General features: G+C 54.5%; 1 protein-coding gene and 1 long non-coding RNA gene across 6 annotated transcripts in view; one reads left to right on the top strand and one right to left on the bottom strand.

The window, feature by feature from the left end:
- Nucleotides 1–1,377: 1,377 nt before the first annotated feature.
- On the top strand, nucleotides 1,378–26,999 carry TEF (TEF transcription factor, PAR bZIP family member). Of its 2 annotated transcripts, none has more exons than XM_047786151.1 (4): nucleotides 1,378–1,559; nucleotides 16,051–16,368; nucleotides 21,603–21,823; nucleotides 23,533–26,999. In XM_047786151.1, exons 1-4 carry the CDS (start codon nucleotides 1,457–1,459, stop codon nucleotides 23,746–23,748), a joined length of 858 nt encoding a protein of 285 aa, XP_047642107.1. In that variant the 5' UTR covers nucleotides 1,378–1,456; the 3' UTR covers nucleotides 23,749–26,999. The 2 variants fall into 2 exon arrangements, with proteins under 2 accessions (XP_047642107.1, XP_047642106.1); XM_047786150.1 differs by lacking the exon at nucleotides 1,378–1,559 and adding an exon at nucleotides 11,384–11,623.
- Nucleotides 3,826–27,081, bottom strand: part of LOC125130613 (uncharacterized) — a 32,630-nt gene continuing 9,374 nt past the window's right edge. The window contains exons 4-5 of one of the 4 annotated variants that reach the window (XR_007135748.1): nucleotides 19,401–19,524; nucleotides 16,739–17,140 (exon numbers count right to left, since the gene is read on the bottom strand). This is a non-coding gene — a long non-coding RNA (uncharacterized LOC125130613). Of the gene's footprint in view, nucleotides 6,360–8,774; nucleotides 8,832–16,738; nucleotides 17,141–19,400; nucleotides 19,525–27,081 lie in introns of those variants that run through there. The other 3 variants (XR_007135750.1, XR_007135751.1, XR_007135749.1) reach the window with 3 other exon arrangements.

The raw sequence follows: 27,081 nt of genomic DNA, 5'->3' as shown, positions 1-27,081 counted from the left end.
TCAAATGTTTGAGCTTTCGGCCATATACTGTTTTTTGTATTCAAAAATTGAAAACAACTTTTAATTAACTTGGAAAAAGAACATGGTTTGGGGAGGGCTATTAGGGAGGAAGAGGGGGGTGAGTGGAGGATGAGCTGAGGGCTGTTGGGAAGAGGAGAGGCCAGAAGGCATCCGGAAGTATTTGGCATTTGTGCAAAGCGGCATTTCGGGAGGCAGCAGGGGGGAAGATGATGCAAGGACCAAAGGCTTACTGCATCCAGCCTGGAGCATCAGAGGCAGAACCAGAACCGCAAGGAATCTTAGAGGTGACAACACACCGCAGTTTTGGAAGTGAGACCCAGAAGGGCAGCGCAGCTTGCTCAGCATGCTACATCACATATGGAGAGGCAGAGCCACACACACACACCACCACCAAGTCTGGTGCTGGTCTTTGTGGAGGGCAACATAGACAACCTTGGCTTCAAGTAAGTGGCCTGAGGGCCACAGAAGCCAGTGTCCTGGTGAAAGAGCCAGGGCGGGGACGACAGCAAACAGCCAATTGCTGCCAAGGTCCCTCGGCTGGGGCACTGGCTGGGAAGCAGGACGTTGTCCAGGACAAGCCTGAGCTGGGTTTGCAGAGCTGCCCCCTTCCAGGGGTGCCTGCTCTCCAGCACCCATCTGCTGGGCACCTGCCTCTTGTCCCCTTCCCAGAAGACCACAGGAACCCCAGGCTGCAGGCATGTTCCTTCCCTTAGAAAAGCAGGCTTCAGGCTCTGCAGAGGGTGTAAAGCCCTAAGCGTGCATGCCACATGCACACCACGCGCCTTGCCGGGCACGTGTGCACAGCACATAGACCTCAGCATCAAAGCATGTCACCACCGCTGGAGACTTACAAGCTCGCAGGAGAGTGTGTGACGCCCACTGGTGTGCCTGCCTGTGCCACACGGTACACTGTGCAGAGCTGCCTGCCTGTGCCACACAGTACACTGTGCAGAGCTGCCTGGTGCTGGGTTTCGGGTCCCAGCCCTTAGCCCAGGCTGGTTTCCATGGCGCCTGGCCCCCAGGGCTCCTCTGCCGAGTGGGCCTGAGTGTGCGGTGCACGCTGGCTGTGGGCGTGGAGCCAGCTCACTGTTCTCACCTGGCAGGCCCGGTTATGGCTCCCAGCCTGGGGGAGAACTTCCCTTTGCAAAGTTAGATAACACCGGGCTCTCTGTCAGAGGATTGGCGCGGTGGCGCCACGTGCTGCAGCTGGCGGAGGGCCAGGCCCGCCCTGCCAGGCAGCGGGAAGGGAAGGCCTGGCTGCAGCCGGAGCTGGCAGGTGGCCGAGCCGGGGGTGGACGGGCGGGCCGGGGCCCGTGCTGCCCATTGGCTGCCTCGGGCTCCCGCCCCGCCTGCCTCCAGAGCCTGCGGCTCCCGGGCCAGCTCTTGCCTCTCCAGCTGCTTCTAAACTCCCCCAGCAAGCACCTCCTGCCGGGCCATGTCGAGCTGCGACCGGATCGGAGTGGCCCCTGCCATGGACATGCCTGAGGTCCTCAAGTCCCTGCTGGAGCACTCTTTGCCTTGGCCAGAGAAGAGGACAGGTAGGAGCGGAGGTGGCCGGCATGGGCCAGCTGCCCAGGTGCCCAAGGGGTGGGGGCGGCCACAGGCTCGGTGGCAGGACAGGCATCTCCGGGCCAGAGAGGTTCCCCAGCAGGGGTCTGCCCTTGGCTTCTTCCTGAGCAGGAGGAAGGGCTGGGGTGCAGAGAGGGACACGGTGGGGAGTGCCATTGCAACTCAGACACTGTCCCCCAGCTTGCAAGCTTTGGGAAGCCTGGCCTGCGTGTGGCACTGACAGGTGCTGTGCTCACGTGGGACAAGGACAGGACCAGAGGGCCCTGCTGAGAGGATGCACTGGATGCTGACTGCTTATTAGGTTCCCTCCCTCTGCGTGTTGGGGGGCAGGGGGCTGGCAGAGACTGTGGACTTGGGCAGCCGCCTGTGTCTGGAGACCAGGCTCTCCCCTGTGCGCCGGCTCCAGCTCCCGCTCGCTGGAGGGCTGAACCCATGGATGGGACGGAGGCTGTTATGTAACAGGACCACAGGCTCGAAGCCCTGGTTCCTAGGATACCACAGCAAACACGGGCCCAGGGAGCCGGCGGCGGAGGGTGTGGACCGAAGGGCAGCGCCGGCAGCCAGCACCAGGTGCCTCCCGAGTCCTGCCTGAGAAACCCACGGCCACGGTAGCCTCGGGGGACCAGCCGGCCCAGGGCCCTCCCTCCTGCCAAATATTCCTCCAGCTCTTTTCTGTTCTAAGATGTCAGGGACTCACGCCCAGGTCCTCATGGCTCAGACTCCACAGGCGCCTTTAGAGAAGCTCAGCTGTCCTCTGCTGCCAGAGTCTGACTTAGCCGGCCCAGGTGTCCCCTCAAGGGACCTTTCTCAGGCCCCTCCCGCACCCCGCTGTGCTGGCACCAGGTAGCACCGGCTGTCCCCGCAGGACTCCCTTCCGCGGGACCCTTAGCCCGCCCCCACACTCAGAAGCCCAGACACAGCAGCCCCTGCCCTAACACGCCCCTCGGGGAGCCAGGCTCAGGGAAGGAGGGGCAGGAGATGCTGCCCAAGGGAAGAAGGTGGCACTCAGGACCCCAGCTGCTCAGCAGGAGAAGCCCACCTCCTCAGGAAGCTCGCAGCTCAGCCTGGCCAACGAGCCACAGCTGGCTTTTTCTTACCTCTCTGAACATCCTGTGTGGGTGAGCAAGGCTGGTGGTCCTTCCAAAAGCTGGAAGCAGGGGGTTCCCTTCTTGGTCCAGGCACCCATGGAAGGGCGGGAGTCCTAGGGGCCCAGTGCCACGTAGGGAGCCACTGGGCTGTGGGTGGCTCTGCAGGGAGAGCTCCCAGCTGGGCAGAAAACTCAGGGCGGCGCTCCTCAGACCAGGACAATAAGGCCTACAAAATGTAGTAGCAGCTGCTGGTCGCTGGCTCCCAGCTGGTCCCCAGAGCCCTGTGACAGCTGGAAAGTCCCCATTGCTCACGGTGGATAATGAAGTCAGGGCCCAGCACAGAGGGGACTCGCCCAGGGTCTCAGGCACAGCGCTGGCAAGAGCTGGCACACTGAGTGACAACGGTGGTCCCAGATGGCTGGGTTGGTCTGGGGGCGGGACCAGAGTCTCAGCCCACCCCTACTGCTTCTCTATGTGGCGTCCCATTGAGGGGCAGAAGCACGAGACCGGAGAGACTGACAGATGCCAGTGGGTGGATAAAGTGAGGGGACAAAGGTTGAAGAGCCAAGGGGGCCGGTGCGCCCCACAAAGACTTTGCTGTCATCACTGCCCCCACACTGCAATCACCCCTTTCAAAGCTCCCAGCCTCTCCAAACCTTTCATAAAAATAAAAGCAGCCACCTGAAAAGCATTATACCCGCTGAAGAGGGTACACACCATCAGAACTAGGATTTCAGCAGGTGCGTGGCAAGTCGGTTGACCCTTGAACAAAACTGGGCTTAGAGGCGCTGACCCCTGTGAAAATCTGCCTATAACTTTACAGCTGCTGTCTTTGCATCCATGGCTCCACATCCTCAGATTCAACCAACCGCAGAAGGGGTAGCACTGTTTGAATTTGGTGAAAAAGCCACATGTATGTAAGTGGCCCTGTGCGGTTCAAACTCACGTCGTTCAAGGGTCAACTGTGCTTTAAAAGTCCTTGACGAAGCAGCTCCTATCCCCGCGTGCATCCCCCACTCTGGCTTTGCACCTCCCAGGAGGAGAACACCAGGGGGGGCTGGTTGCCCCTCCAGACTGCTCACCCTTGGCTTTGGCGAGAGAGGTGCAGGTGCTCCCCCGCTCCCCAGTCCAGCCGCTGCGCTTCCGCTGCCAGGGAAGCCACATGCAGAGCACAGCCTGCGTCCAGCATGAGACCGAGGAAGGGGAGCCGTGCAGAGGGCGCGCTGCTGTCCCCAGACTCCGCTCTCCCTGCAGCCTCTCCGTTTGCTAGTTCAAAGCTGCTCCCTGAGACCCGACCCGGGAGGGCTTGCGCTGCCCCGGGGCCTCTCCCCACGGCCCGCGTAGACCCCCCACCTCTCCCCAGCAGATTTTCTCTAACAGTGCCAACCAGGCTTGAGACTCCTTGGCCTCAGGCTACAACAGCCACCGGGCTGCCCCTCGTTCTGGGCCACCCGTTCCATCAACTTTCTTGCGGGCGAAGAAATCTATGCCCAGCAAGAGAGTGGGTCTGTGCCCCAAGCTCTGACCCAGGGTCCCCTCTGTCTCCAAACCCTGATCCCTAAGGACTGTTCTTCCTGTTTGTCCCAAGGATCCTCTCCCAAGAGGCCATCCTACCCGCGCTCTCACTCTCTGCCCCCGCTTCCCTAAAGCGAGCTGTTCCCTCGTCACACCTGCCCTTCCCTCACTCCTTGGCTGTGCTCAGGGGCTGCCTCCCCATCTTTCTGCCAACCGTGGTCACTCAGGCCTGCTTTTCAAGGCACCATCTAGCAGGAAGGGACACCAGGGGTTGAACGAGGCTTTCACTTTAAGCTGGGCAGGCAGGGGCGCCTAACTAGAATCAAAGTGGGCCACCTGGCAGGGGGTCCTTGACACGGCTCTCTCCATCCCCCGTCTGTGAAAAGGGAAAACGAATACCTGCCTCACAGGCTTTTGGCCAGGATGGAATGAGCTGGCCCATGCCAGAGGGTCTGCAAACTGTGAAGGGCATCGCATTTGCAATCTGCCCCCGCGTCCTCCTTCCCACCTCCTCCTGCGGGAAAAGCGAATGGTGCATGTTTGCGGGCGCATACACAGGGCTGTCTCCTTGGAAATGCACGCCGGGCTCCCAGGGGCACGGTGCCATCGGCCCAGAGGAGCTGGCCAGAGGAAGGGCGGAATGATAAGCGGCCAGATCCCACTGGGACTTGCTGGGGCAGAGGCAGGGGTCCAGGTAGCCTGCTCTTGGGGGACTGAGGTGAGCAGGGGAGAGGGTGGACCCACTGCACCCTGGGCTGTCCTGGGCTTGGCCTCAGGAAAGGTCCATGTGGTCCCCTCCACCCCCAGCCTGGGGGAACCAGAGCCCACCTGAGATGTCATGAAGTGCGTCTCTGGGGAAGGAGAGGGGGAAGGATGCCTTAGCTCAAACCCTCACCCCCACCTCCTCAGGGCCAGCCTCTTCTTCACGCCTGCCTCAGGGACTCAGCCTCCTCCTCTGTCACCTCCCCCCACCAACACCAGTCAGAGAAACGTGAGTACCCGACACTGACAGCCACGTGCAGCAGGGCCCCTTCCAGATGGCTTTTGCATCTTAAGGGGTCTGTCCCAAGGCCAGGCTGCTAAAGGAATGGATCCTGGTCCTAAAGGCCCCTGTTGCCCGGGTGTGTGCCAGGAACCGTGCTAAGTGCTCGTACATCACCCTCCGTGAAAGGGCTCTGCAGGGGAGGCTTGATGAGCCGGTCTACAGATGAGGAGGCTGGCGCTCAGAGATGGGAAGGGCCTGGGGGCTCCCACCCAGCTCAGTCCGCTTCCAGGCTCCTCCCTGCCCACGGGATTCCCTGGGGCCTCTGGAACCACGTCCCGGGGCCGTACTTCTCCTGTTGGCCACACATGCATCATGTTGAGTGCTGGCTGCACTCATGGCACAGGGGCGAGGGAGAAAAACCGCCCCAGCTTGCCTGCTGTGTGCGTCCCCCGGGGCTTGACAGACAACCCACAGTCCAGAGGGTCGGGGCCAGTCTCTCTGAGGGGGTGACGTTTGAGCCAAGGCCTGCGGGGTGAGGAGGGGCCAGCTACCCCAGAACTTCCGGGCTGAGGGAATGGCACCTGCAAAAGCCCTGTCCTGGGGCACAAGAGACTCATGTGTCTGAGGAATAAAAGGCCGATGTGGATGTAGGAGGTGAATAAGGGGGAGAGAAGGAAGAGGTGAGGATGGAGAGACACCCCCCCCCCGGGGCGGGGGGGAAGCCTGCAAGGCCTTGAAGGTCATAAAGAAGAGTGAGGCTGTCGACTCCCTGCCTGCAAGCTTCCCCCCACCCCAACTATTCCTGGACATGTGGCTGGTCGGGGGGAATGGGGTGTTTCCAGAACAACCCAACATAGAATTGTAGTAAGAGAGAACTTCAGGCGAGCTCTTGCTATGCTTCAAGTACTGTGTGTTCTCAGCAGTGTACCTGCATTGACTCTGCTTCTCAGGCTCAGAGAGATTAAGTAACTTGCCTAAGGTCACACAGGAAGTAGTCAAAGCAGGAATCGGATGTCGATGGTCCAGCCCCAGAGCCCACACCTTACCACTGCACCAACACGACTTCCACTGGAGAACCTGTGGCTGTCAGGAAGTGGCTGTTGAGATGTGGCCGAGTCTGGAGGTGAGGGTTCTCTCTGGAAATGGCACTGCTGGGGCAGCTCTCCTTCCATGATCCGAACCTGGGCAGTGGATAAAATGCAAGCCAAATAGGAAATGAGTACTCATGGGGAGACGGGCAAGAGTTGGTCTAGAGCCTCCACCCACCACTTCTCCCCTAGAACACACTGAGACTGAGGTACAAACCACGGCCCAGAACTATGCAGCCACAGGTATGTGGGCTCAGAAGGCGGCAGTTGTTGGCAAGGCCCGTGGTGGAAGACTTGCCATAAGGATGGCTGATGTTTGTTATTCCAGGTTTGATCGTGAATCAGACACAATGACTGTGATTTAATGTTGATACTGTTCCAAATATATACGACTCGGCTTTGAACGGTTTTGTGAACCCCCCTACCAGCAACACCAACAAAGTGAGCCGACAAACATTTACTGAGTTACTACTCTCCACAAAGCTTTGTGCTCTCCTGCATTTGGTGTCACAAAGCATACAAATAACTGGGCTTTGCTAGGGTTCAAGGGAAGGCTTCCCATCGGCCTGCTCTTACAGACCCCAGGCTCATGTCACATTCTGCAGTGAGTCAGAAGACGGAGTGGTGCTGTCCTGCTAGATGCTATGTGGCCAAAGAGATCATCATGGGGCATTGGGTCAAAAACTGGAACTTTAGGAGTTCCCACTGCAGCACAGTGGGTTAAGAATCAGGCTGTAGCAGCTCAGGTCACTGTAGAGGCGTGGGTTGAATCCCTGGCCCAGCACAGTGGGCTAAAGGATCTGGTGTTGCTGCAGCTACAGAACTGGTAGGTCCCTGGCTTGGGAACTTCCATATGCTGTGGATATGGCCATTTAAAAAAAAAAAAAAAAAAAGTCTGGAGTTTTAGCGCCTGTGAACTTCAAGCTTAAATAATCCAAGTTGGTATAATGGTTTAATGAAAGGCCCTTATTTTGCATATGCTCAGTCAAATTAAATTATTAATTTGGGTTGGTTAGCAACTTTCTGAAACACAAGAGTAGAATTTAAAGCAGGTCCAGGAGTTCCCGTCATGGCTCAGCAGTTAACAAACCCGACTAGGATCCATGAGGATGTGGGTTCGATCCCTGGCCTCGCTCAGTGGGTTAAGAATCCAGCATTGCTGTGAGCTGTGGTGTAGGTCGCAGACATGGCTCGGATCCTGTGTTGCTGTGGCTGTGGTGTAGGCCAGCAACAGTAGCTCTGATCCAACCCCTAGCCTGGGAATCTCCATATGCTGCAGGTGTGGCCCTAAAATAGCAAAAAATAAAATGAAATTAAAAAAAAAAAAAAGCAGGTCCAGCTCTGCAAAATGGACATTTCACATCCCTTCTCTCTGTAGCTTAGACTCTGGAACCCACTCCCAGCCTTGTTCCCTATCCCCAAACAATCCTCCTCCTGACCTGGCACAACCTAAGAGCAGAGGAAAGGTGGAGGTCTGGAGGTCCTGCCGTGGCTCGGTGGAAACGAATCTGACTAGTATCCACGAGGACGCAGGTTCGATCGCTGGCCTCGCTCAGTGGGTTAAGGATCTGGTGTTGCTCTGAGCTTGAGCTGTGGTGTAGGTCGCAGCGCAGCTTGGATCTGGTGTTGCTATGGCTGTGCTGTAGGCTGGCAGCTGTAGCTCCGATGTGACCCCTCCATATGCCACAGGGGCGGCCCTAAAAAGACAAAAAAATAAAAATAAAGAAGAAAGGTGGAGGTCCACCCTCTCCACTCCATAGACTGTTCAGGCTGGCACTTGACACTGCTCCCCACACATCAGCTCATCACCACTCTGTGAGGGAAGCATATCCATTTCTGTTTCCAAGAGAAAAACAACTGAGGCGTAGGCAGGAGAAGTCACTTGCCCAAGGCCAGGTGGCTGGTCAGCTGCCGAGGGGAGACTCTACCCATACCCAGGCACCGCTGCCCCAGGACCACGCTTCCCTCAAGAAGCTGCTGCACTGATTGAAACCCTATTTCTACAGAATTCCAAGGTGCCATTTCACAGCTCTAAAATCTTCACCATGTAATAACATGTTCTTCTACAGACTTTAATTCTTTGTTGGGCTCACAAACACTACAGACCTTAGCTAATTCTCACAACATGCATTCCTCCACTAAGAGAAGGGGCAAGGCCACGCTGTTAAGTCCCACTTTTACAGAGAGGAGGCAGAGCCAGGGAGAGCCAGGGAGAGGATGCTGTGGCTGGAGAATGAGAAAAAAACATAATGGCTCCCGCCCCCAGGATGGTGCTGTTGAAAGCTGCCAGTCTGCAGGGTAGTGAGCCTCCCAACTTGCAAGTAAGCACGAGAGAGAACATGTTTATAAAGTTCCCGCGGTGTTTGTGACACGCTTTTTACCGTGGTTATCCAAGGGGGAAAAAAAAAACCCTCTTTCGGGAATGTAGTACATGAACAGAGAACCGAAACGAAACTAATTTTTAAAGCCCTAACCAGCTCACCGAGCTCCTCCCTTGTGCTACTTGCCTCTTAGATTAGTTGCTCCAGGCTGGGTTTTAAGTCGGGTAGCCCTGGATAACTGCAGCTTAAAAAAAAAAAAAAAAATCTAAATTTTTACTACATCTCATTACATACCACCTGTCACAAACAAATGTAACTTTCCACTGTTATGTTACTATAAATCCTCTTCTCATACCTTGAGAAATTTTTTCCCTTCAATAATGTCACATTGGGAATTCCCATGGTGGCTCAGGGGAAACGAATCCAACTAGGAACCATAAGGTTGCCTGTTCAATCCTTGGCCTCGCTCAGTGTGTTAAGGATCCGGTGTTGCCGTGAGCTGTGGTATAGGTCGCAGCTGCGGCTCGGATCTGATGTTGCTGCTGTAGCTCTGATTCGACCCCTAGCTTGGGAACCTCCATAAGCCACGGGTGCGGCCTTAAAAAGGCAAAAAATAATAAAATGTCACATTAGCCATGAAAATATACGTTTAACCCTAATCCAGCAAGTCTCTCCACAACCAAACTAGTTATTTTTAAAGTTTCCAACATTGTTTTAATCCGTTTCCTTGGACTGCCCTCTGAAATTTATTTCTAAAAACCTCTAGGTCAGTTTATTCTAGAGATGTCTTAGTTTAGCCACATACAGAATTCCCGCTAACAACAACTGAGTTCTGTGCACAATTTAGTACTTTCACTCAACAGGGAGTGACATGGGCGCCGAACCTGCCTGTAGGATAACGGATACACCAAGCCATGAACTTGTACCCATGGGTGTTAGTAAAGCTATGGTCACTACCATTTGTTGCATTTACACTAACTGGCTAACGGAAGCCTGGGAAGGTAAATCCTGCCCTATCTCCATCTGACATAAACCAAGGAGGCCTGGAGAGATGAAGCAATTGGTGGGAGGTATCAGATTCAGAAAATAACTGACATTTAATGAGCATGGCCGGGAAACCTTGATTTCTGGAGTCAGACGCCACCACCCTGGCTTGACCATCACCCAGAGTTTCTTCAAACCTCTTGCTTTCCAGGCCTGCTCAGGGGCCCAAGCGCGTTTTTCCTCCTCAGTGCCCAGCAAAGTTCTCATTATACCAGCCTGACCACTTTCAGCTAGCTGGGTGTTGCTGTCAGCACCTACCCCGTGAACCAAGGACTGGGCTCTGCCATTCCCCAGCCCGGCTACTGGAAGGCACGAGTCACAGGCAGGATACAGGATAAACAAGCCAAAGTCCCTGCCCTGTCAGGCACGGAGAGTCTACACTGAGTTCAAGGCAGAGTATGAATTGTGCTATCAAGAGGTACAAAGTCCTGGGTGCCGCTAGGAGCAGCTTCCTGAAAGGTCCCCACATCTGTGGACCCCGTTCACGTTTTCCATTTTTCCCGGTTTCCTGAGGAACTCCCAGGAAGTATTTATATTTTGAGAGGCGGTGGTTCTCCCACGAGGTGTGTACTCTGTAGATTGAGTGAAGGAGTTTTATTTTTTTCCCTGTAGAAAAAGCCAAGGTCCTCAAGAGAAACAGGCTTTCAGAGCCGTTTAGGACTTTAGAGATTATCTAGCCCAACCCCGAAATTTTATGGGCGAGAAAAGAGGCTCAAGGGAAGCAACTGGACTTTCCCAAGGTCACAAGCTAGTAAGTTGGGAGGACAGAAGTGTGCACTCCGGCTCCGGCTCAGGGCCGCGCCCTTCCTCTCCACCACCCCGCCCCGACCTCAAGAATGCTCCTCCACGCTCGTGTTTATTTGGCCGCCACGCCCGCGCCAGAAACCCGGGATCCGCGGGGAACCTGACACCCGCTTCAGCGGCAGCCAAGCCTGTTCCGGCTGCCCCTACGATGGGCAGGCCGCCGTCCCCGGCCCTGCCCTCAGCCAACCTCCGGGTCGGCGGGGTAAGGGGCTGGGTTCTGCGTCCAGGTCCCACGACCCTGGACAGAATCCCTGCAACCAAAAGAACCGGCCCTCCCCTCCCCTCCCCGCCGCAACCCCGCACGTGCTGTGCCTCGTGCACCGCCCCGGGTCCCGCCCCCGCCCTCCATTGGCTGTTTCGCGCCCTCCACCTCTTTCCCCTCCGCCTGCAACTGGACTCGGCTGTGGCTCCACGTGACCCGCGGAGTTGGGGACGGCCGCGTGGCCCCGGGGGGCTCTCTGATAGGCTCCCCCCGCCGGCATGGCCGCTCCCAGCTCCGCCTCCCTTCAGAGGCGCGTCCGGAAAGTGGAGAGGTTGGGGTGCGAGGGGAGAGCGGTAACGGTGGTCCGAGAGGAGGAGGGGTATTATGAGCAGGGAGGTGAAGGTGAAACCTTGGGTGAAGGGGAAGGGGCTGTAGCCGAAAAGGGCCTAAGACCCTGACTCTACCAGGCGCCAATCAGGTGACACAGAGGCAGATGGGGCGGGGCCTTCGGCCCTTCTCCTCACCTGGCCCCGCACGTGTCTCGTTTACCCGGGCGGCCTAACCAATCACGGCCGGGACGGCTGTGCCTGCCCCCCTCTCAAGGTGGACCAATCCAAGGCCGCCATCCGGGGAAGCTGGCCTGGACTCATAAATAATTAATATGCCAGAGCCAGTCCGCAGGCGGGGTAGGGATGGAGGGAGGCGGGGGTGCCCCCGGGAGCCTGCGCAGTAGCCGCCCGTGTCGGCAGCTGCGGCGGGTCGCACGGCTCCGTCCCATCTCGGGGGGCGGGCGGGGGAGGCGAGGCGCGCGAGCAGAGCGCGGGGCACGATGTCCGACGCGGGCGGCGGAAAGAAGCCGCCTGTAGAGCCGCAGGCGGGGCCGGGCCCGGGGCCGGGGCGCGCAGCAGGGGAAAGGGGCCTGCCAGGCTCCTTCCCGCTGGTCCTGAAGAAGCTGATGGAGAACCCCCCGCGCGGGGCGCGCCTCGGTGAGGGGGGGGAGGGTCCGCGCGCGCCTGGGGGCGGGGTTTCTGCAAGGGCGGGGCTATGTGAGGGCGGGGCCGGGGAGGTCGGAGGTCAGGGTGAAGTGGTCCAGCAGAGGGGGATGGGACCAGGGATGACAAGGGCCCTGGAGGGCGAGACAGAGGGATTGGGAAGAGAAGGTCAGGGGCGAGTTGAGCGAGGCTGGGTCAGATAGGGGTTGGCTGGGAGGGGTCAGGAGGGAGAGGGTAGGGTGGGAGTCTGGGTGAGGAGGTTCCTTTGGGCGGCCTCGAGTGTATGCAACGCGTAGGGGTTACTGAGGAGGCTGATGGGGGTCGCAGCAGCCACTTAAATGACGCTCGAGGGCGCCTTCTCTGGAACGCCTGAATCAGGATCACTTGGGATGCTTGTTTAGAATGCCGATTCCTGGGCCTCACCTTTCACCCACTGAATCTGCGGCTCCTGGGACAGGAATCTGCATTTTTAGGAACACCCCACCCCACCTCTGTGATTCCAAAGTCCACTGAAGTTTGAGATACCCTGATAGACAGTAGCGAATTGTCTTTATATATGGGCTTTCTCTCTGGGGATGAGGACCTGTCTTCTTCCCCTCCAGTGAGTATTCCCAGTTACTAGGTAGGTACTCGCTGGAGGTTTTCTGGAAATGAATTTTAGGGCTGCTGCTGAGGTGGGGGAGGAGTGTCAGGAGAAGGGATGGGAGGGCCTTCTGAGGGGGGATGGACATGAGTCAGGTAGAGGGATGAGGTTCAGACTGAAGCTACTGAGGCCCTTCACCTGGTTGGTTGAGGCTGACCCTAGCCTTGGGGGCCACAGTGGCAGGGCTGGGCTTTGTCTTGGTTCCTAGGCCACAGAGGTCCCTGGGGCCTACCTGGAAAGCAGGTTTGGCCTTGTTTTTTGGCCTGGGAACATGAGGTTCAGGGAGTGGCAGGAGTGCCACCTATAGTGGAGTTTTAGATGCACTGAGAGATGCTTTCCATCTCAAAGATTTGAATTTCTGAGAACCATTGGTGTTAGTTCATGGATGTGGGAAGGAATGGGCCTTCTGTGAATACCAGCCTTGGGGAATTAATTGTCTTTTTAAACATGCCATTTCTCTTCCTTTCCTGGCTGTGTTCTGAGGCTCCCATCCCTATGGCTGTCACTGTTGGGTTATATATAGCTTCAGCACATCAGGTGAGGCCAGGCTCTCTCCTCCTGCTTCAGACCTCATATGCACAGACCCTTTTGTTTGTTTTTAAGGCAAAATTTTGTTCCAGGATCTGAGGCTGAGACAAGCTACCAGGACAGGTGTACACATCCGTCGGGGTTCTTGTTTGAGATTACCAAATAATAACCATCTATAACAATAATTCTACCTCACATTTGCAAAATACTCACAGAGCACTTTGATATAGTCTTATTTAGTCTTCCACAGCCATCTTATAGGGTATTACCCCACTTCTCAGATGAAGAAAGCTGAGGCTCAAAGAGGTGAGGCTATTTCCTTAAGGTCACATAGCTAGGCCTTATGTGCCCTTTACTCTGTCACTGGCAGCCACTGTCCTTGTGACCCGAGTGATGGGCCTAGTCCTTTATCATCCTTTACGATGAAAATTCCATCTTATGGGGAGTTCTTGTTGTGGCTCAGTGGTAGTGAACCTGACTGGAATCACTCGGGTTTGATCCCTGGCCCTGCTCAGTGGAGTAAGGATCGGGCGTTGCTGTGAGCTGTGGTGTAGGTCACAGATGAGGCCCGGATCTGGCGTTGCTGTGGCCGTGGTGTAGGCCAGCAGCTGCAGCTCTGATTTGACCCCTAGCCTGGGAACTTCTATATGCCTCGGGTGCAGCCTTAAAAAAAAATAACAAACAAAAAACAAACACAAAAAACTACTCATCTTATAAAAACACTGATTTGGAAATTCTCTTGTGGCACAGTGTGTGGATGATCCAGCATTGTCACTGCTGTGGTGCAGGTTTGCTCTCTGGCCCAGGAACTTTACATGCTGCAAGTGCAATCTAAAAAAAATTAAAGCACTGTCCTTCTCGCTCAGTGGGTTAAGGACTGGGTGTTGCCGTGAGCTGTGGTGTCGGTCGCAGACCCGGACTCGTATGTGGCGTTGTTTCGGCTGTGGTGTAGGCCAGCGGCTGCAGCTCTCATTTGACCCCTAGCCTGGGAATCTCCATATGCCTTGGGTGTGGCCTTAAAAAATAAACATTAATTAATTAATTAATGAAAAATAAAAACACTATCCTTAATGGCTTAGGCCAGACAAAACCTGGAACGTACTGTTACTCTTCCTTCAATCTGGCTGTTTTTCTGCAGCTCTGATTCAACCCCTAGCCTGGGAACTTCTATATGCCTCGGGTGCAGCCTTAAAAAAAAATAGCAAACGAAAAACAAACACCTCCTTTGAACCCCATGACCCGCCCAACATGGATCACAGTCCTTGCTGAACAGCATGTAGAGTCAAGATCTCAGGGAAGAATAGGAAGGCCATCTGGCCCTCCCAGCCCACCAAAGCTTTGCTTTCTAACTTCCCACTTGGTTTTAAACCAAAGCCTGGTACAGAAGGCAGTTGCAGGAATTCAAGTTAATTGGTATTAAAAGCCATGACCAAATTCTGTTAGTCAAAACCTCTGCCTTCTTAATTCACTGGGTGTGTCCATTTTTATTGGACCGATGGGCTGCTTCCTGGCTGTATGTGATGTAGGAGTCCATGCATGACTGGTTTATTTCCAACATAATCCTATTTGATTTCTCTTTTTCATTTCAGAATCCAGAGTTCAAAGTTGTCTCCCTCAATTTGAAAACCCATTATGAGCTTGTCATGATTTTCTCTCCCACTTCCCTGATTAGCTTCTCCGTCACTTTGAGTTCCTTCTAACCTTGTCACATTTTTCTCTTGTGTTTTTTTCTTAATTTGCCCTTTCTTGGATATCTGCGGGCATAACTTTCTTCTTCTTTTTTTCTCTTTTTCTTGGGGGTAGGGGGGCTGCACCAACAGCATATGGAAGTTCCCAGGCTAGGGGTCAAATCAGAGCTGCAGTTGCCGGCCTACACCACAGCCACAGCAGTGCCGGATCCGAGATGTGTCTACAACCTACACTGCAGCTCATGGCAATGCCGGATCCTTAACTCACAGAACAGGGCCAGGGATCAAACCCACGCCCTCATGGATCCTAGTCGAGTTCATTACCACTGAGCCACAATGGGGACTCGTCCACATGCATAACTTTTTGACGGGGACAATTAGGTGGGATCCAGTCCCCACTGATTGATTAGTTTTGTTTTGACTGGGAGCAAGCTTTCTTCTACAGCTCCCTGTTCTCCTTCCCAGAAAACTTACCTTAAGTCTTCTCTGCTTATTCAGAGATAGAAGTCTTTTGAAATGGTTGGTCTGAAAAAGGTCCTGAAAAGACAGCTCCAGGCCCTCTCTGTTTAATAAACCTGAAGGGAATCCATTTACAAACCCAGCTTTTGGGAGCCCTGTCGTGGCTCAGCGGAAGTGAATCTAGCATCCATAGACTAGCATCCATGAGGACGAAGTTTTAATTCCTGGCCTTGCTCAGTGGGTTAAGGATCTGGTGTTGCCATGAACTGTGGTGTAGGTCTCAGACACGGATCGGATCCTGCGTGGCTGTGGCATAGGCCGGCAGCTACAGCTCCAATTCAACCCCTAGCATGGGAACCTCCCTATGCCTCCTTAGGGTGCAGCCCTAAGAAGACAAAACAAAACAAAATCCAGCCTTCTGCCTTCAGTATACACATCTGCCTGCTCCTGTGTTGGTCCCCAGGATGGAGAAATGAATCAGGCACAGTAAAGTAGCAACGAGTGCCTGCTGTGTGCCCGGAGGTCTACAAGACACTGTCAACTGTTATCTCTAGTCTTCCCCAAGAGCCAGCTGTATCCTGAGTTACCCTGAGGACACTGAGGCTGGCAGAGGCTGAGGAACATGGCTAAAGGCACACATCACTGCCGTGGGAGGCAGAGCCCTGCCTGGAGTTCAAGCCCCAGGCTGGGTTGCTGTGGAGAAGCGACACGAACGGGAGAACACGCATGCTCTTGGTCTGAGGAATCAGCCCTTGCCTAAGAGGAAGGGTTGGAAGCTTCGTTTCCTCCCTGTAGCCTCTCTCCGGCAGATGCTGATCTCACAGCCCATTCTGCACTAACCCTGGGACCACGGCAGCCCTCAGAGCCGGGGTGCGCAGCCTGGGAAGCCCAGGCAAGGGTGAGGACGTGCTGCCGTTGCTAAAGGAGATCAGTGGTCCTGGTTCAAGCACCAGGTTGTAACCAGAGAGTAGCGTGAGCTCTTGAAGTGCGTGGCTGGATCAGAACTCCGGAAGGGTGGGTCTGCCTTGTGAGGCTTACCGCTTGCCTCCTGGGCTTGAGTTACCCTCTTGAGAGGTGTCTCATCACAGCTTTTGTGTCTGCAGATAAGGAAAAGGGGAAGGAGAAGCTGGAGGAAGACGAGGCTGCAGCAGCCAGCACCATGGCTGTCTCGGCCTCCCTCATGCCGCCCATCTGGGACAAGACCATCCCCTACGACGGCGAGTCCTTCCACCTGGAGTACATGGACCTGGACGAGTTCCTGCTGGAGAACGGTATCCCGGCCAGCCCCACCCACCTGGCCCAGAACCTGCTGCTGCCCGTGGCCGAGCTGGAAGGCAAGGAGTCGGCCAGCTCGTCCACGGCCTCCCCACCATCCTCCTCCACCGCCGTCTTTCCGCCCTCGGAAACCGTGTCCAGCACAGGTGGGTGACGGGCCTTTGGGGAGGGCCACCCACCCCGTCCAGGGAAATCCACTTCCTGCGCAGGGCGGCTTGTGTCCACCCACCCCAGGGGCAGTCCCAGTGGGCCTGCGGAATGGAGAAGCCCTCTGCTCCCCGCCCTTCAGCACAGCCCCCCAAGGCTGGGGTAAAAATAGCAGTCACATCCTCGGCAGTCGGAGCCTTTCTGCTGGTTGCTGCCAGTGCTCAGCGTGGTGGAGTGAGCCCTCCCAGGCGGAGGCTTTGCGGGGTAGAAATCCATTCTGCATTTCCTCAGCGCTGCTCTTCACCCCTGTGTGCACTCTGCCACAGGTTATTGGGAAGCTCAAGCAATAATAATAATAATAATACCAGCTAACATTTATTGAGCATTTCCTCTCTGCCAGGCATTAACACACCATGCTCACAAGAACCGTGTGAGATTGATCCTCTTATCTGAGGAATACTATGATTGAGGAGACTGAGACATTAGGTAACTTGCCGAGGTCACACAGCTGGCAGGTAGTGGAGGCTGCCCTTGGACCCAGGATGTCTGACTGGCAGAAACCACCCAGGCCCTGGCACGAAGGAGGCTGATTTCCGCTGTCCCTGGGATTCCTCCTTCATCCTCTTGTCCTTCTTCTGTTTTAGCTCTGGAGGTCGGTAGGTTGGTTTCCACGCTCTCGGGTCGCGAACTTGCCAGAGCAGGCACAGCCCTGTTCCAGGGGCTCCGTAAGCTCTCTGCAGGCTCGCTTAGAGGCGTATCGGCTGGCGTCTCCTGGGAAAGACCCCAGGAGCTGGTGTGAAACTCAGGGAACCTGCACCCAGGGAATCCTAATGCTCTGTGTTTTTTCTTTTTATTATGGAAAAATGTTCAAATGCAGAAATAAAGGGCGGCTGTAATGAACCTCCAGTAGCCATCCTGCAGCTTCCATAATTCTTTTCCTTTTCCTTTTGGCTGTACCTGCAGCATGAGGGCATTTCCAGGCCAGGGATCAAACCCACACCACAGCAGCAGCGACCCAAGTCGCAGCAGTGACAGCTCTGGGTCCTGAACCCACTGCACCACAGGGGAACTCCTCGGCTTCCATAAGTCTTAACTCATAACCAATCTTGTTTTCTCTAACCAACTCAGTTACCCTCTCCTGATTATTTTCAGTCAAATCCTAGGTATTATATCATTTCATCCCTAAGTATTTCAATATATATGTAAAAAAAAAATAAATAAAAACACCAATTTTATATCTGAAATTGATAATAAACTCATCAGCATTCAAATTTCCAAAAAGTCTTCTCATAAATGTTACTGTTTTACAGTTCACTTGAATTGGGAGCCAAGCAAGACCCACCCATTTCAGTTAGTAGTGTCTCTTTTTTTTTTTTCTTTTTCTTTTCTTTTTAGGGCCATATGCATGGCACATGGAAGTTCCCAGCCTAGGGGTCTAATCAGAACTACAGCCGCCAGCCTACGCCAGAGCCACAGCAACGCCAGATCCGAGTTGCATCTGTGACCTACACCACAGCTTAGGGCAATGCCAGATCTTTAACCCACTGAGGGGGGCCAGGAATCGAACCCACATCCTCATGGATACTATTCATGTTCTTAACCCACTGAGCCGCGACAAGAAGTCCAGTTATGTCTCTTAAATCGCTTATAATCTATGGGGTCCCTTCTCCTTTTTATTTCTCTGTGATTTATTACTTGAATAAGCTGAATTTTTTCATCCTGTAGTGTTTTGCACGTGCTGGATTTTTTCTGACTCTATCCATATACAGCTTTTTAGCATGTTCCTGTGCCCCTCGTTTCTTTCCTGTAAACTGCTCAGATTTAGAGGCTTTAGCTAATCCCAGCCAATTTTTCTTTGAAGCCAGTTCCCCCCCCCCCCCCGCCTTTTTTCTTTCTTTCTTTTTTTTTTTTTTTTTTTTGCTTTTTAGGGCCTCAGGTGCAGCATATGGAAGTTCCCAGGCTAGGGGTCTAATTGGAGCTGCAGCTGCTGGCCTACACTGAAGCTACAGCAACGCTGGATCCAAGCCGAGTTTGTGACCTACACCACAGCTCATGGCAACACTGGATCCTTAACCCACTGGGTGAGGCCAGGGACTGAACCTGCATCCTCATGGATACTAGTTGGATTCATTTCCGCTGCACCACAGCAGGAACTTCCGAAGCCATTTCACTTTTGTGTTGGTCAGGTTGTCCCGCAAAGCTGGTTCCATGTGTGGGTAGGAGACAGAGCTAGAAATGAGCCCTATTTTGGGGGGTGGAGGGGCCACACCCAGGGAATGTGGAAGTTCCTGGGCCAGGGATTGAACCATGCCACAGTTGTGACCTGGGCCAGAGCTATGGCAACACCAGATCCTTAACCCACTTCACCACAAGGAAACATCCATTTTTTTCCCGTGTTTTTTTTTTTTTTTCTTGCCTCCTCTTATATCTTAGACCACCTGGGTGACATTCGCCTTTGATTTTAAGTACACGTTCTTGATGAAGTATGGCACCCAGAAGTGCCCGTGTCACAGGTATACCACTTGCTGAATCATCACAGAGCAAACCCACCCGTGTAACTATCACCCACATCAGGCTAGAGGACGCTCTTGGTGTTCCAGAAGTACCTTCTAATCCCGTTCAGTCATCACTCCCCAGGGGGCATCACTCTCCTTATTTCCATTACCAGAGATTCATTCATCACCATGCTTATAGTTGAATGTCCTTTAAATGGAACTGTATATTATGTGTTATTTATTTTATTTTATTTTTTTGGCCGTTCCCAGGCCAGGGATCAAATCTGAGCGGTGGCTCTGACCCACACCACAGCTGTGGCAATGCCACTGCTCCAGCCCAGGGATCAAACCTGTGCCCGCACAGAGACAATGCCAGATCCCCAACCTGCTGTGCCACAGTGAGAACTCTACTCTTTTTTTGTTTTTCACAATTATAAGCTCATTACATTTATATGTTCACGTTTATGGCTTCCTATAGCTAGCTTTATAGTAACGTACACATTATATGGGTGTCAGTAACTAACAGCATAACTTACAGAATACTCCCATGACACAGAAGAAATCACAATACAGATGCAGGAAGATCTGTATGGAAGAACTGCACACATGGTAGACGTGAAAGGAGAGCTCCCCCTCTGAATTTTTCAGTAGAAAAATTTTCTGTAGAAAAGACAGAAGTCGTATGTATTCTTTTGGGTCTCGCGTCTTTCCTCAGCTGTTTATAAAAATCATCCGTGGTGTTGCCTGTAGCCAGACCCTGTTCATTTCGTTGCTGGACGGCAGGCCGTGTGCTGGACAACCACACCGCAGTTGCGCTCCCTACAGCTAAGGACACACAAGGTGTTTCTAGTTTGGGCTTACGTGTAGCACTGCCGCAAATGTTTGTGTCCGTGTCTTTGGCGAACACCTGTACGCATTTCTGTTGGGTGTTTCCTGAGGACTAGAGTGGCTGGGTCATCAGCCCTGCACACAGGCAGCTTTTGTAGACGCTGCCAAATGGTGTGCAGAGTGGCAGTAGCCATTTAGACTCCCTCCAGCAGGGCAGGGGCGTTCTCGTTGTCGGCCTGTGGAACCGTGGCTGTTTGTGGTTTATTCCCACAGTTACTGCCTTGGTTCCTGGCCCTTCAGCGCTCTGACACGCAGCCCTGTTTGTAATTAACCCCTCCTAATCGGATACGATTAGTTTATGTGCTTGATCCAGTTAAAACCTAAGTCTGACCATGTCACGCCTCTGCTGAGAACTCTCCAGTGACTTCTTGCATCTCAGGGTGAAGGTCAGCTGTTGACATTTGGCACTGTTGGCATTCAGACCAGATAATTTTTTGGTTGGGGGAGGGGGCAGGACTGTGCTGGGCATCATGGGATGTGTAGCAGCATCCTTGGCTTCCACTCACTAGATGCCAATAGAACACACCGCTCCAGCCTAACGTAGTCACCTATTTGCTGCAGAACCAAACTGTCCCCTTATGAGAACCACTGCTTTATTGGGATTAAAGGCCCTGTGTTTGGTTTGGTTTGGTTTGGTTTGGTTTGGTGGTGCGGGGGCACCCACCATAAACCGAAGTTCCTGGTCCAGAGACTGAACCTGTGCCAAACAGCAACCTGAGCCACAGCAGTGACAATGCCAGGTCCTTATCTTACTGAGCCACCAGGGAACTCCAGAGGCCCTATGTTTTCTGCTCTGGGCCTGTCCTGTTACTCTCCCCGCTAACTCATTCACTCCAGCCACATCAGCCTCCTTTATTCTTCCTTGAGGATCCCCGTGCTTGTCGGAATAGACCATGCGCTTGGTGTTCACTCTTTCTGAAATGTTCTTTTCCCAAATATCCACAAGGCATCTACTGCTTTTACATAGCTATTTGTAGTTTAGCTTCTGTAACGTCAGCCTTCTTCGCTAGAATAACATTCCATGCAGGGAAGGACTTTTGCTAGTTTTGTTCACTGCTTTGTCTTTGCCAGGACGGTCCCTGGTATGTACCAGGTGTCCAGTAAGTATCTATTAACTGAATAATTATTTTCTGTACTCCTGGCAGTAGCACTGAACGAGCAGGCTAAAGATATTGTTTTGTAATAATGTCTAGTAACACATAACCTTTGAATTCTTTAACCCAGTGTCCACCGTAAAGCCACAGCCCGACAGGGCAGAGAAGAGCAAGGATTCAGAGGCAACCAGACCCAGGATGCCATCCCTGGGAGCAGGGAGAAACCATGTCATTTCTTTGAACCTGAGTTTCCTCACCTGTAAAATGAGATGAACACCCATCTCCCTTTCAGAGTCATCGTTAGACTAAATGAGCACAAAGGATCGACTTGCCTCAAGGGATCTGGACATGGAAACCATTTCATTATTCAGTCTGTAGTTCAGCGTGATCAGCTGTTCCTCATTATTTGAAAACTTGAACCCACGGGAAGCTATGGGGGTATAATGATTGAATATTTTGCCTAACATTTCCGGGAGGAAAAAAACAATTGGAAAATCCGGTCTTTTTTGAGGGCCTCTGTTTCCTTTTGAGCATTTTGTTCCTAAAGGGAAAAATTCTTTCCACACGTGCGTTGTTGAGTGGAATCACACACACCAGTCTGGCCAGGGGCTGATGCTGTTGTGGTTTTTCTTCCCTCCGAACGGCAGTGGTTCGCGCAACCTTAAGATTCAAGCAGGTGCCTGGGCGTGGGATGTGAGTTTTTACTATCCACTGAGCCTAGACTGTTTCAGGACCACCTGCCTCTGTGTCTTTCAGAATCCTCCCTGGAAAAGGAGAGGGAGACACCCAGTCCCATCGACCCCAACTGCGTGGAGGTGGATGTGAACTTCAACCCCGACCCCGCCGACCTGGTTCTGTCCAGTGTGCCAGGCGGGGAGCTGTTCAACCCTCGGAAGCACAAGTTTGCAGAGGAGGACCTGAAGCCCCAGCCCATGATCAAGAAGGCCAAGAAGGTCTTTGTCCCCGATGAGCAGAAGGTAAGCTGGTATATCTGCTGTCGCGAAGGTACAGTGTTGGTTCAGGAGCCAAGGGCTGTGCTTCCTCATGTTTGACTTCATCTCAAGGACCCACCCTCCTTGGGAACATGTTTAGAAAGGCATGAGCTCAGAGCTTAGAGCTTAGAGCCCTGTCCTGCAGCAGTTGACAGACAGAAAGGGAGCCAGGTGCTGTCTGGCCCCAGCATGACTCCCCGCAGCTTCTCTTTTCTTCCCGGCAGCCGGCTGTGTCGATGCTCCTGCTTGCTGGGCCACGGCAACTGGGGTGAAGAAGCCCTTGCTCTGAGGGACAGAGAGAGCTGTGTATTGCCATCCCCAGGGACGGGCAAGCAGCCTGCAAGCAGATGGTTTTGTAGGAACTGGGAGGGAGGAAGGAGAGGAGGATTTGGCGGTTTTTCCATTCCATCCTATGAAACGCTCTTCAGAAGGACTTTTCGCCTAAGCTTCAGAATCAGGGAGACCTGGGTTCAGATCCACTTTGCCACCAGACCTAGCTGGGCCTCAGGTTCCTCGTCTGTAAGTTGGCAATAACCATACCTGCCTCTTGAAAGGTTTCTGAGGCTTTAAAATAATAACAGTGGCGAGTTCCCGTTGTGGCGCAGTGGTTAACGAATTCGACTAGGAACCATGAGGTTGCGGGTTCGGTCCCTGCCCTTGCTCAGTGGGTTAACGATCCGGCATTGCCATGAGCTATGGTGTAGGTTGCAGACGCGGCTCGGATCCCGCGTTGCTGTGGCTCTGGCGTAGGCCGGTGGCTACAGCTCCGATTCGACCCCTAGCCTGGGAACCTCCATATGCCACGGGAGCGGCCCAAGAAATAGCAACAACAACAACAACAACAAAAGACAAAAAAATAAAATAAAATAAATAAGATAATAACAGTGGGAGTTCCCATTGTGGCTCAGTGGTAACAAACCCGGCTGGTATCCATAAGGATTCGGGTTTGATCCCACGTCTTGCTCGCTGGGTGAAGGATCTGGCATTGCCATGAGCTGTGGTTTAGGTCACAGACGTGGCCCAGATCTGGCATTGCTGTGGCTGTGGCGTGGGCCAGCAGCTGCAGCTCTGATTGAACCCCTAGCCTGGGAACCTCCACATGCCGCAGATGCAGCCCTAAAAAGACAAAAAAAGCAAAATAAGTAAATAAATAAACAACAGTGAAAATGGTGAACTTTACGTGGTCCTTGCTGTAAGTCAGGCTAGTACTGGTATAAGCACCTTGTACATCCTAATTCATTTAATCTCATGCCACCCAGGAGCCAGGTACAGCTCTCATCCCCATTGTAAAGATGAGGGGCCGGGGACATTGAGAGGTTAACAGAACCGGGGCTGAACTCGGGGCGGGACCCAGGGTGCAGGCCCTTAGCCACAGCCGGATTATAGACAGGAAGACAGACAGTGCTTTACGCCGGAGCAGTGCCGAGCAGGCCACCCGCGAGTAGGGCTGCCTTCCTGCCACCGCAGGTGCCCCCGCAGATTTGGTGTCTCTTCCTGCCTCCCCGGGAACGGGAGCGGGAAGGGCACCTGGCCCCCCGCACTCGCGGCCCCTTTCCCTGGAGGCCCGGCCTTCGTGCCAGCTGCACCACATGGGTTCCAAGAGGGACCTGGGGGTGGCATGCTGAGAGGAGGGGAGGGTGGGCTCCCTCGCGGGGAAGAGGACAGACCCACGGAGGACCAACCCCTCCCCACAGGATGAAAAGTACTGGACGAGACGCAAGAAGAACAACGTGGCGGCCAAGCGGTCCCGGGACGCGCGGCGCCTGAAGGAGAACCAGATCACCATCCGGGCGGCCTTCCTGGAGAAGGAGAACACGGCCCTGCGGACGGAGGTGGCCGAGCTGCGCAAGGAGGTGGGCAAGTGCAAGACCATCGTGTCCAAGTACGAGACCAAGTACGGACCCTTGTAATCCGCGCCTCCGCCCGCACCTCAGACCTCTGCCCTGGGCCTCGGATCCCACCAGCGCGTGGAGACTTAGGACGCGTCATGGGCGCGTGGCGGTGCACCTGCCCTGGGAGCCTTCACGTTCACGCTTCATCACCCACGGCCAGCACGGCGACTTCCCTGGGGACCCGCCTCCTCCCTGGCGGGACGCGAGAGAACCTGCGGAGCCGGGAGTCAGCCTTAGTCTCTGTTCTCGGCGGCCCCGGAAGGGGACCGCTGGAGCACAGGCTCTTGTTTGCCAGGAAGCCCAGGCTTCCCTGCCTGGCCCTCCATCTCTGGCCTGGGCCGTCCAGGCCTGTCTCTGCAGAATGAGTCGTGACGCTGTGGCCCTCACATCGGCTCAGGTAGCAGCGCGCGTTTCCAGGCAGGGCGTGTCTGTCGCCCGCCTCACCCTCCCCGGAAAGTCTTAGAAACATCTGCTCCCATCTGCCTCAGAGGCGGACAGACCGGCCAGGTCCCCTGTTGTGTCCATGCGGGTGCCAGGCCACAGCAGCGGGGTCTTTGCGCGGCCAGCCGGAGACGGGCTCTGGCTCTGGGCCGGCAGTAGAAGCGCACCTGCCGTCCTTGGCTCCTTCACCCCTTTCCTCTGTGGCTCTGAGGCCTGGAGGGAGAGGGGCTCCATCCCAGGGCGGTGGTCTCTGAGCCCTGGGCCCCGTACACATCTGCTCTTCTCCAGGTCACTTGTGGAGGCCGTCTGAGTCTCCTTTGTCCCACCAGACTGGGCCTCTGGGGCTGCTCTTTCTTTTCACGCAGTGCCCAGGCTCGCTTGGGTTTTAAAGGAAGAGTCCCTCGTCTCAGAAGCCTAACTTCCCGGAGCCGGGATCCACCTTCCACACGGCGTTCGGAAAACCGGCCTCCGCAGCCTCTCACGCGCCGGTGGAGAGCCGGGGCATGTTTCTCCAGAAGCGCCCGTTCTTTCTTGCTCTGCTCTCCCGTGCAGGCCCAGCCCGGGCCGCTCTCCCCAAAAAGCAGAAGAGGGCTTTCCAGGTCTTGCTTCAGGATCCAGCCCCGTGCCTGCGGCCTGGAGGGTGTCACCCAGCAGGACACCTGATCACCTGGTCGTAGCACCACTCTTATGGAATAGCAGACTCTTGGGACATGTCCACGGGCTAGAGTCCCCTCCATCTGGGTCCCTGGAGACGTGGGCCACACGAGCCCGGCCGTGGTGTGGTGTGGAGGGGGCCACCTCGCAGCTGCTCCTTTGTCTTGTGTCCGGCCGGACTCATCCTTTGGCTCTGCCGGGAAGAGTAATTAAGGAACTCCGTGGAACCCTCTGCTCCCTGTGGTCAGCTGGAGTTGGAGGTATTTATTTGCTCAGCAGGGGCAGCCTGTGGTAAAGAGGGGTCAGGGGCGACAGGGGCTCTTTGTCATGTTCACCACTGGCTTTATTTATAGTGGTGGCTCTGAGTCCTGGGCCTCGACCCCTAAAGACTTTTCATAACAGATGTTTAGAGCAGGGGAAGCCATCCGCTGGCCGTGGACCACACCCCAGGGGGACACCATGGCGTTCCAGGGACCTACACCCCCACCTCTCCGGGGACTCGACAAGGGTTCCTGAGGCCAAGAGAGGTCAGTCCCTTCCCTGCGGGCCCCTGACTTTGACTTTGTGGTTCTATGAAAACCATGGTCACACTTTTCACTCTATTGTAACCACAACAGGGCCGTTGCATCCGGCATGTCTGTGTCCTGCCCTGGGCAGCTTGCCCGCCCGGGCACTCTCCCTCTGGTCTGGCCACCCACCAAAAGGGCACTTCTCATTTTATTATTGGTAGAAGAGCTGCCAGCTTAAAAGCTCTTCATTTTCTTTGGCCAGGGAGTGTATGGTTTGTTTTTTCAGTTGGGTTTTTTTTTAAAGGGATGGACATTTAATCTCTGGATGGCGTTCACTTTCCGACCCCGGTGGGTAGGATGATGGCCTGACGTCTCTCCTGTTTGTCTCCCCTTCTGCCTGCCCAGTGCCCTCCGCTTCTGCCCCCAGGCAGTGGGTGTCCAGTTCCTCCCCCAAGTGCTTACTTGGAAAGAGCACGGCTGCCGGCCTCTTTTAGAAGAGCCCCTTTGAGCCAGGAGCCTGGCAGGGACAGAAAGGAGATGTCCGGGGAGGTTAACATTTGGGGGAAAAGGGGGCTCAGGGAAGCGTGTCTTCTTCCTAGGCCTAAGGATCAAGGCCTTGGGGCGGGTGGTGGTGGGGGGGTCTTCTGCTCAGTTTCCATCGTGGAGTTGAACTCCTTGCTGGACCCCCTCCATCTTGGGGCTGACAGCCAAAGACTGGGGCTCCTGTGCTCAGATGTTTGGCATCCTCCTAAAAGCACTGGAAGCCAGAACTGCCAGCATAAGTGGCTTGCAGCGGGCTGGGAAAAGCACCATTCCTTCCTGAACGCTCTGTCTCCAGCCTCACTGCAACCTCAGAACAGACAAATCATGAATGAGCTAGAATGCTGCAAGAATATGCACATAATAAATGTATATCTAAATATAGAAATATATATATTTAGAGAGAGAGCTTTCACCATGGCCAGCAGCCGTGGGGACGACTTGGGTAACTCTTACCCGTGGCCAAAGGAAAAGGTTTGCCTGTCCGAGTCCTGAGGTTGGGAAAGGCACTTGGCAGTGAACCTTTACTCTGGGTCGGCATTACCCTGGTGAGGGGACCTGCTGCGGGGCCCTGGCAGGCAGCTCCTGCGGTCCTCCAGCCTGAGGTGGGGTGGCAGGCGAGGGAGCCAGCAGGAAAGTGCCCCTTCGTGCTGGTCTGCTCTCCATCCAGGGCCCTGGGAGCAAAGGGCTGTGAGCCCCTGGTTTTTTGGCAGAGCCCCACCCCAGAGCTCCTTTCACATCTGTTAATTAAGTGCAATAAATTTTTCTAGAAATGGCGAAGATGACTTCCAGGTGGCTCTTGCATCTTACAGCGTCGGGGTCGCCAGAACACCACTTGGTTTTATTTTTCTAAGTGCATGTGACGTTATAGAGTGTGCGGGGCTCCGCCTCCTCCCCTGGGAGCTGGCATTCCAGCGGGCCCCTCTCCCCTTTACCTTCCCTGGCGAAGAAGGCAAGGAGCAAACCCCTTCTTCCCAGCCGGAGAGGGCGGAAGAGGCCATAGCCCATGGGCCTTATGTGCTTGTGTGCGTGCGTGGGCCACCATTGGTGGGCCGGAGTGACGTGGCAGGAGGGAAGCTGGGAATGTATCCTTTTCAAACAAAATTAAATATTTTGAGATGAGAATTGTGGGGCTGTCTTTTCTGTCCCCCTCCCCACTTCAAGGCCAAGTCACCTAACCACTCTGGGCCTCCGTTTCCTCATCTGT

This window comes from Phacochoerus africanus, chromosome 7 (assembly GCF_016906955.1).
Source record: "Phacochoerus africanus isolate WHEZ1 chromosome 7, ROS_Pafr_v1, whole genome shotgun sequence".
In the NCBI taxonomy this organism is placed as follows: Eukaryota; Metazoa; Chordata; class Mammalia; order Artiodactyla; family Suidae; genus Phacochoerus; species Phacochoerus africanus.
The sequence above is the reverse complement of the archived record's forward strand: the minus strand, read 5'-3'. Positions and strand labels throughout refer to the sequence as shown.

Excerpts from the sequence above, each read along its gene's own strand:
- TEF (XM_047786150.1), top strand. The coding sequence starts at position 11,467 with ATGTCCGACGCGGGCGGCGGAAAGAAGCCGCCTGTAGAGCCGCAGGCG. Across the intron at positions 16,369-21,602 it reads GGAAACCGTGTCCAGCACAG|AATCCTCCCTGGAAAAGGAG; the intron begins GTGGGTGACGGG and ends TGTGTCTTTCAG. Across the intron at positions 21,824-23,532 it reads TTGTCCCCGATGAGCAGAAG|GATGAAAAGTACTGGACGAG; the intron begins GTAAGCTGGTAT and ends CCCTCCCCACAG.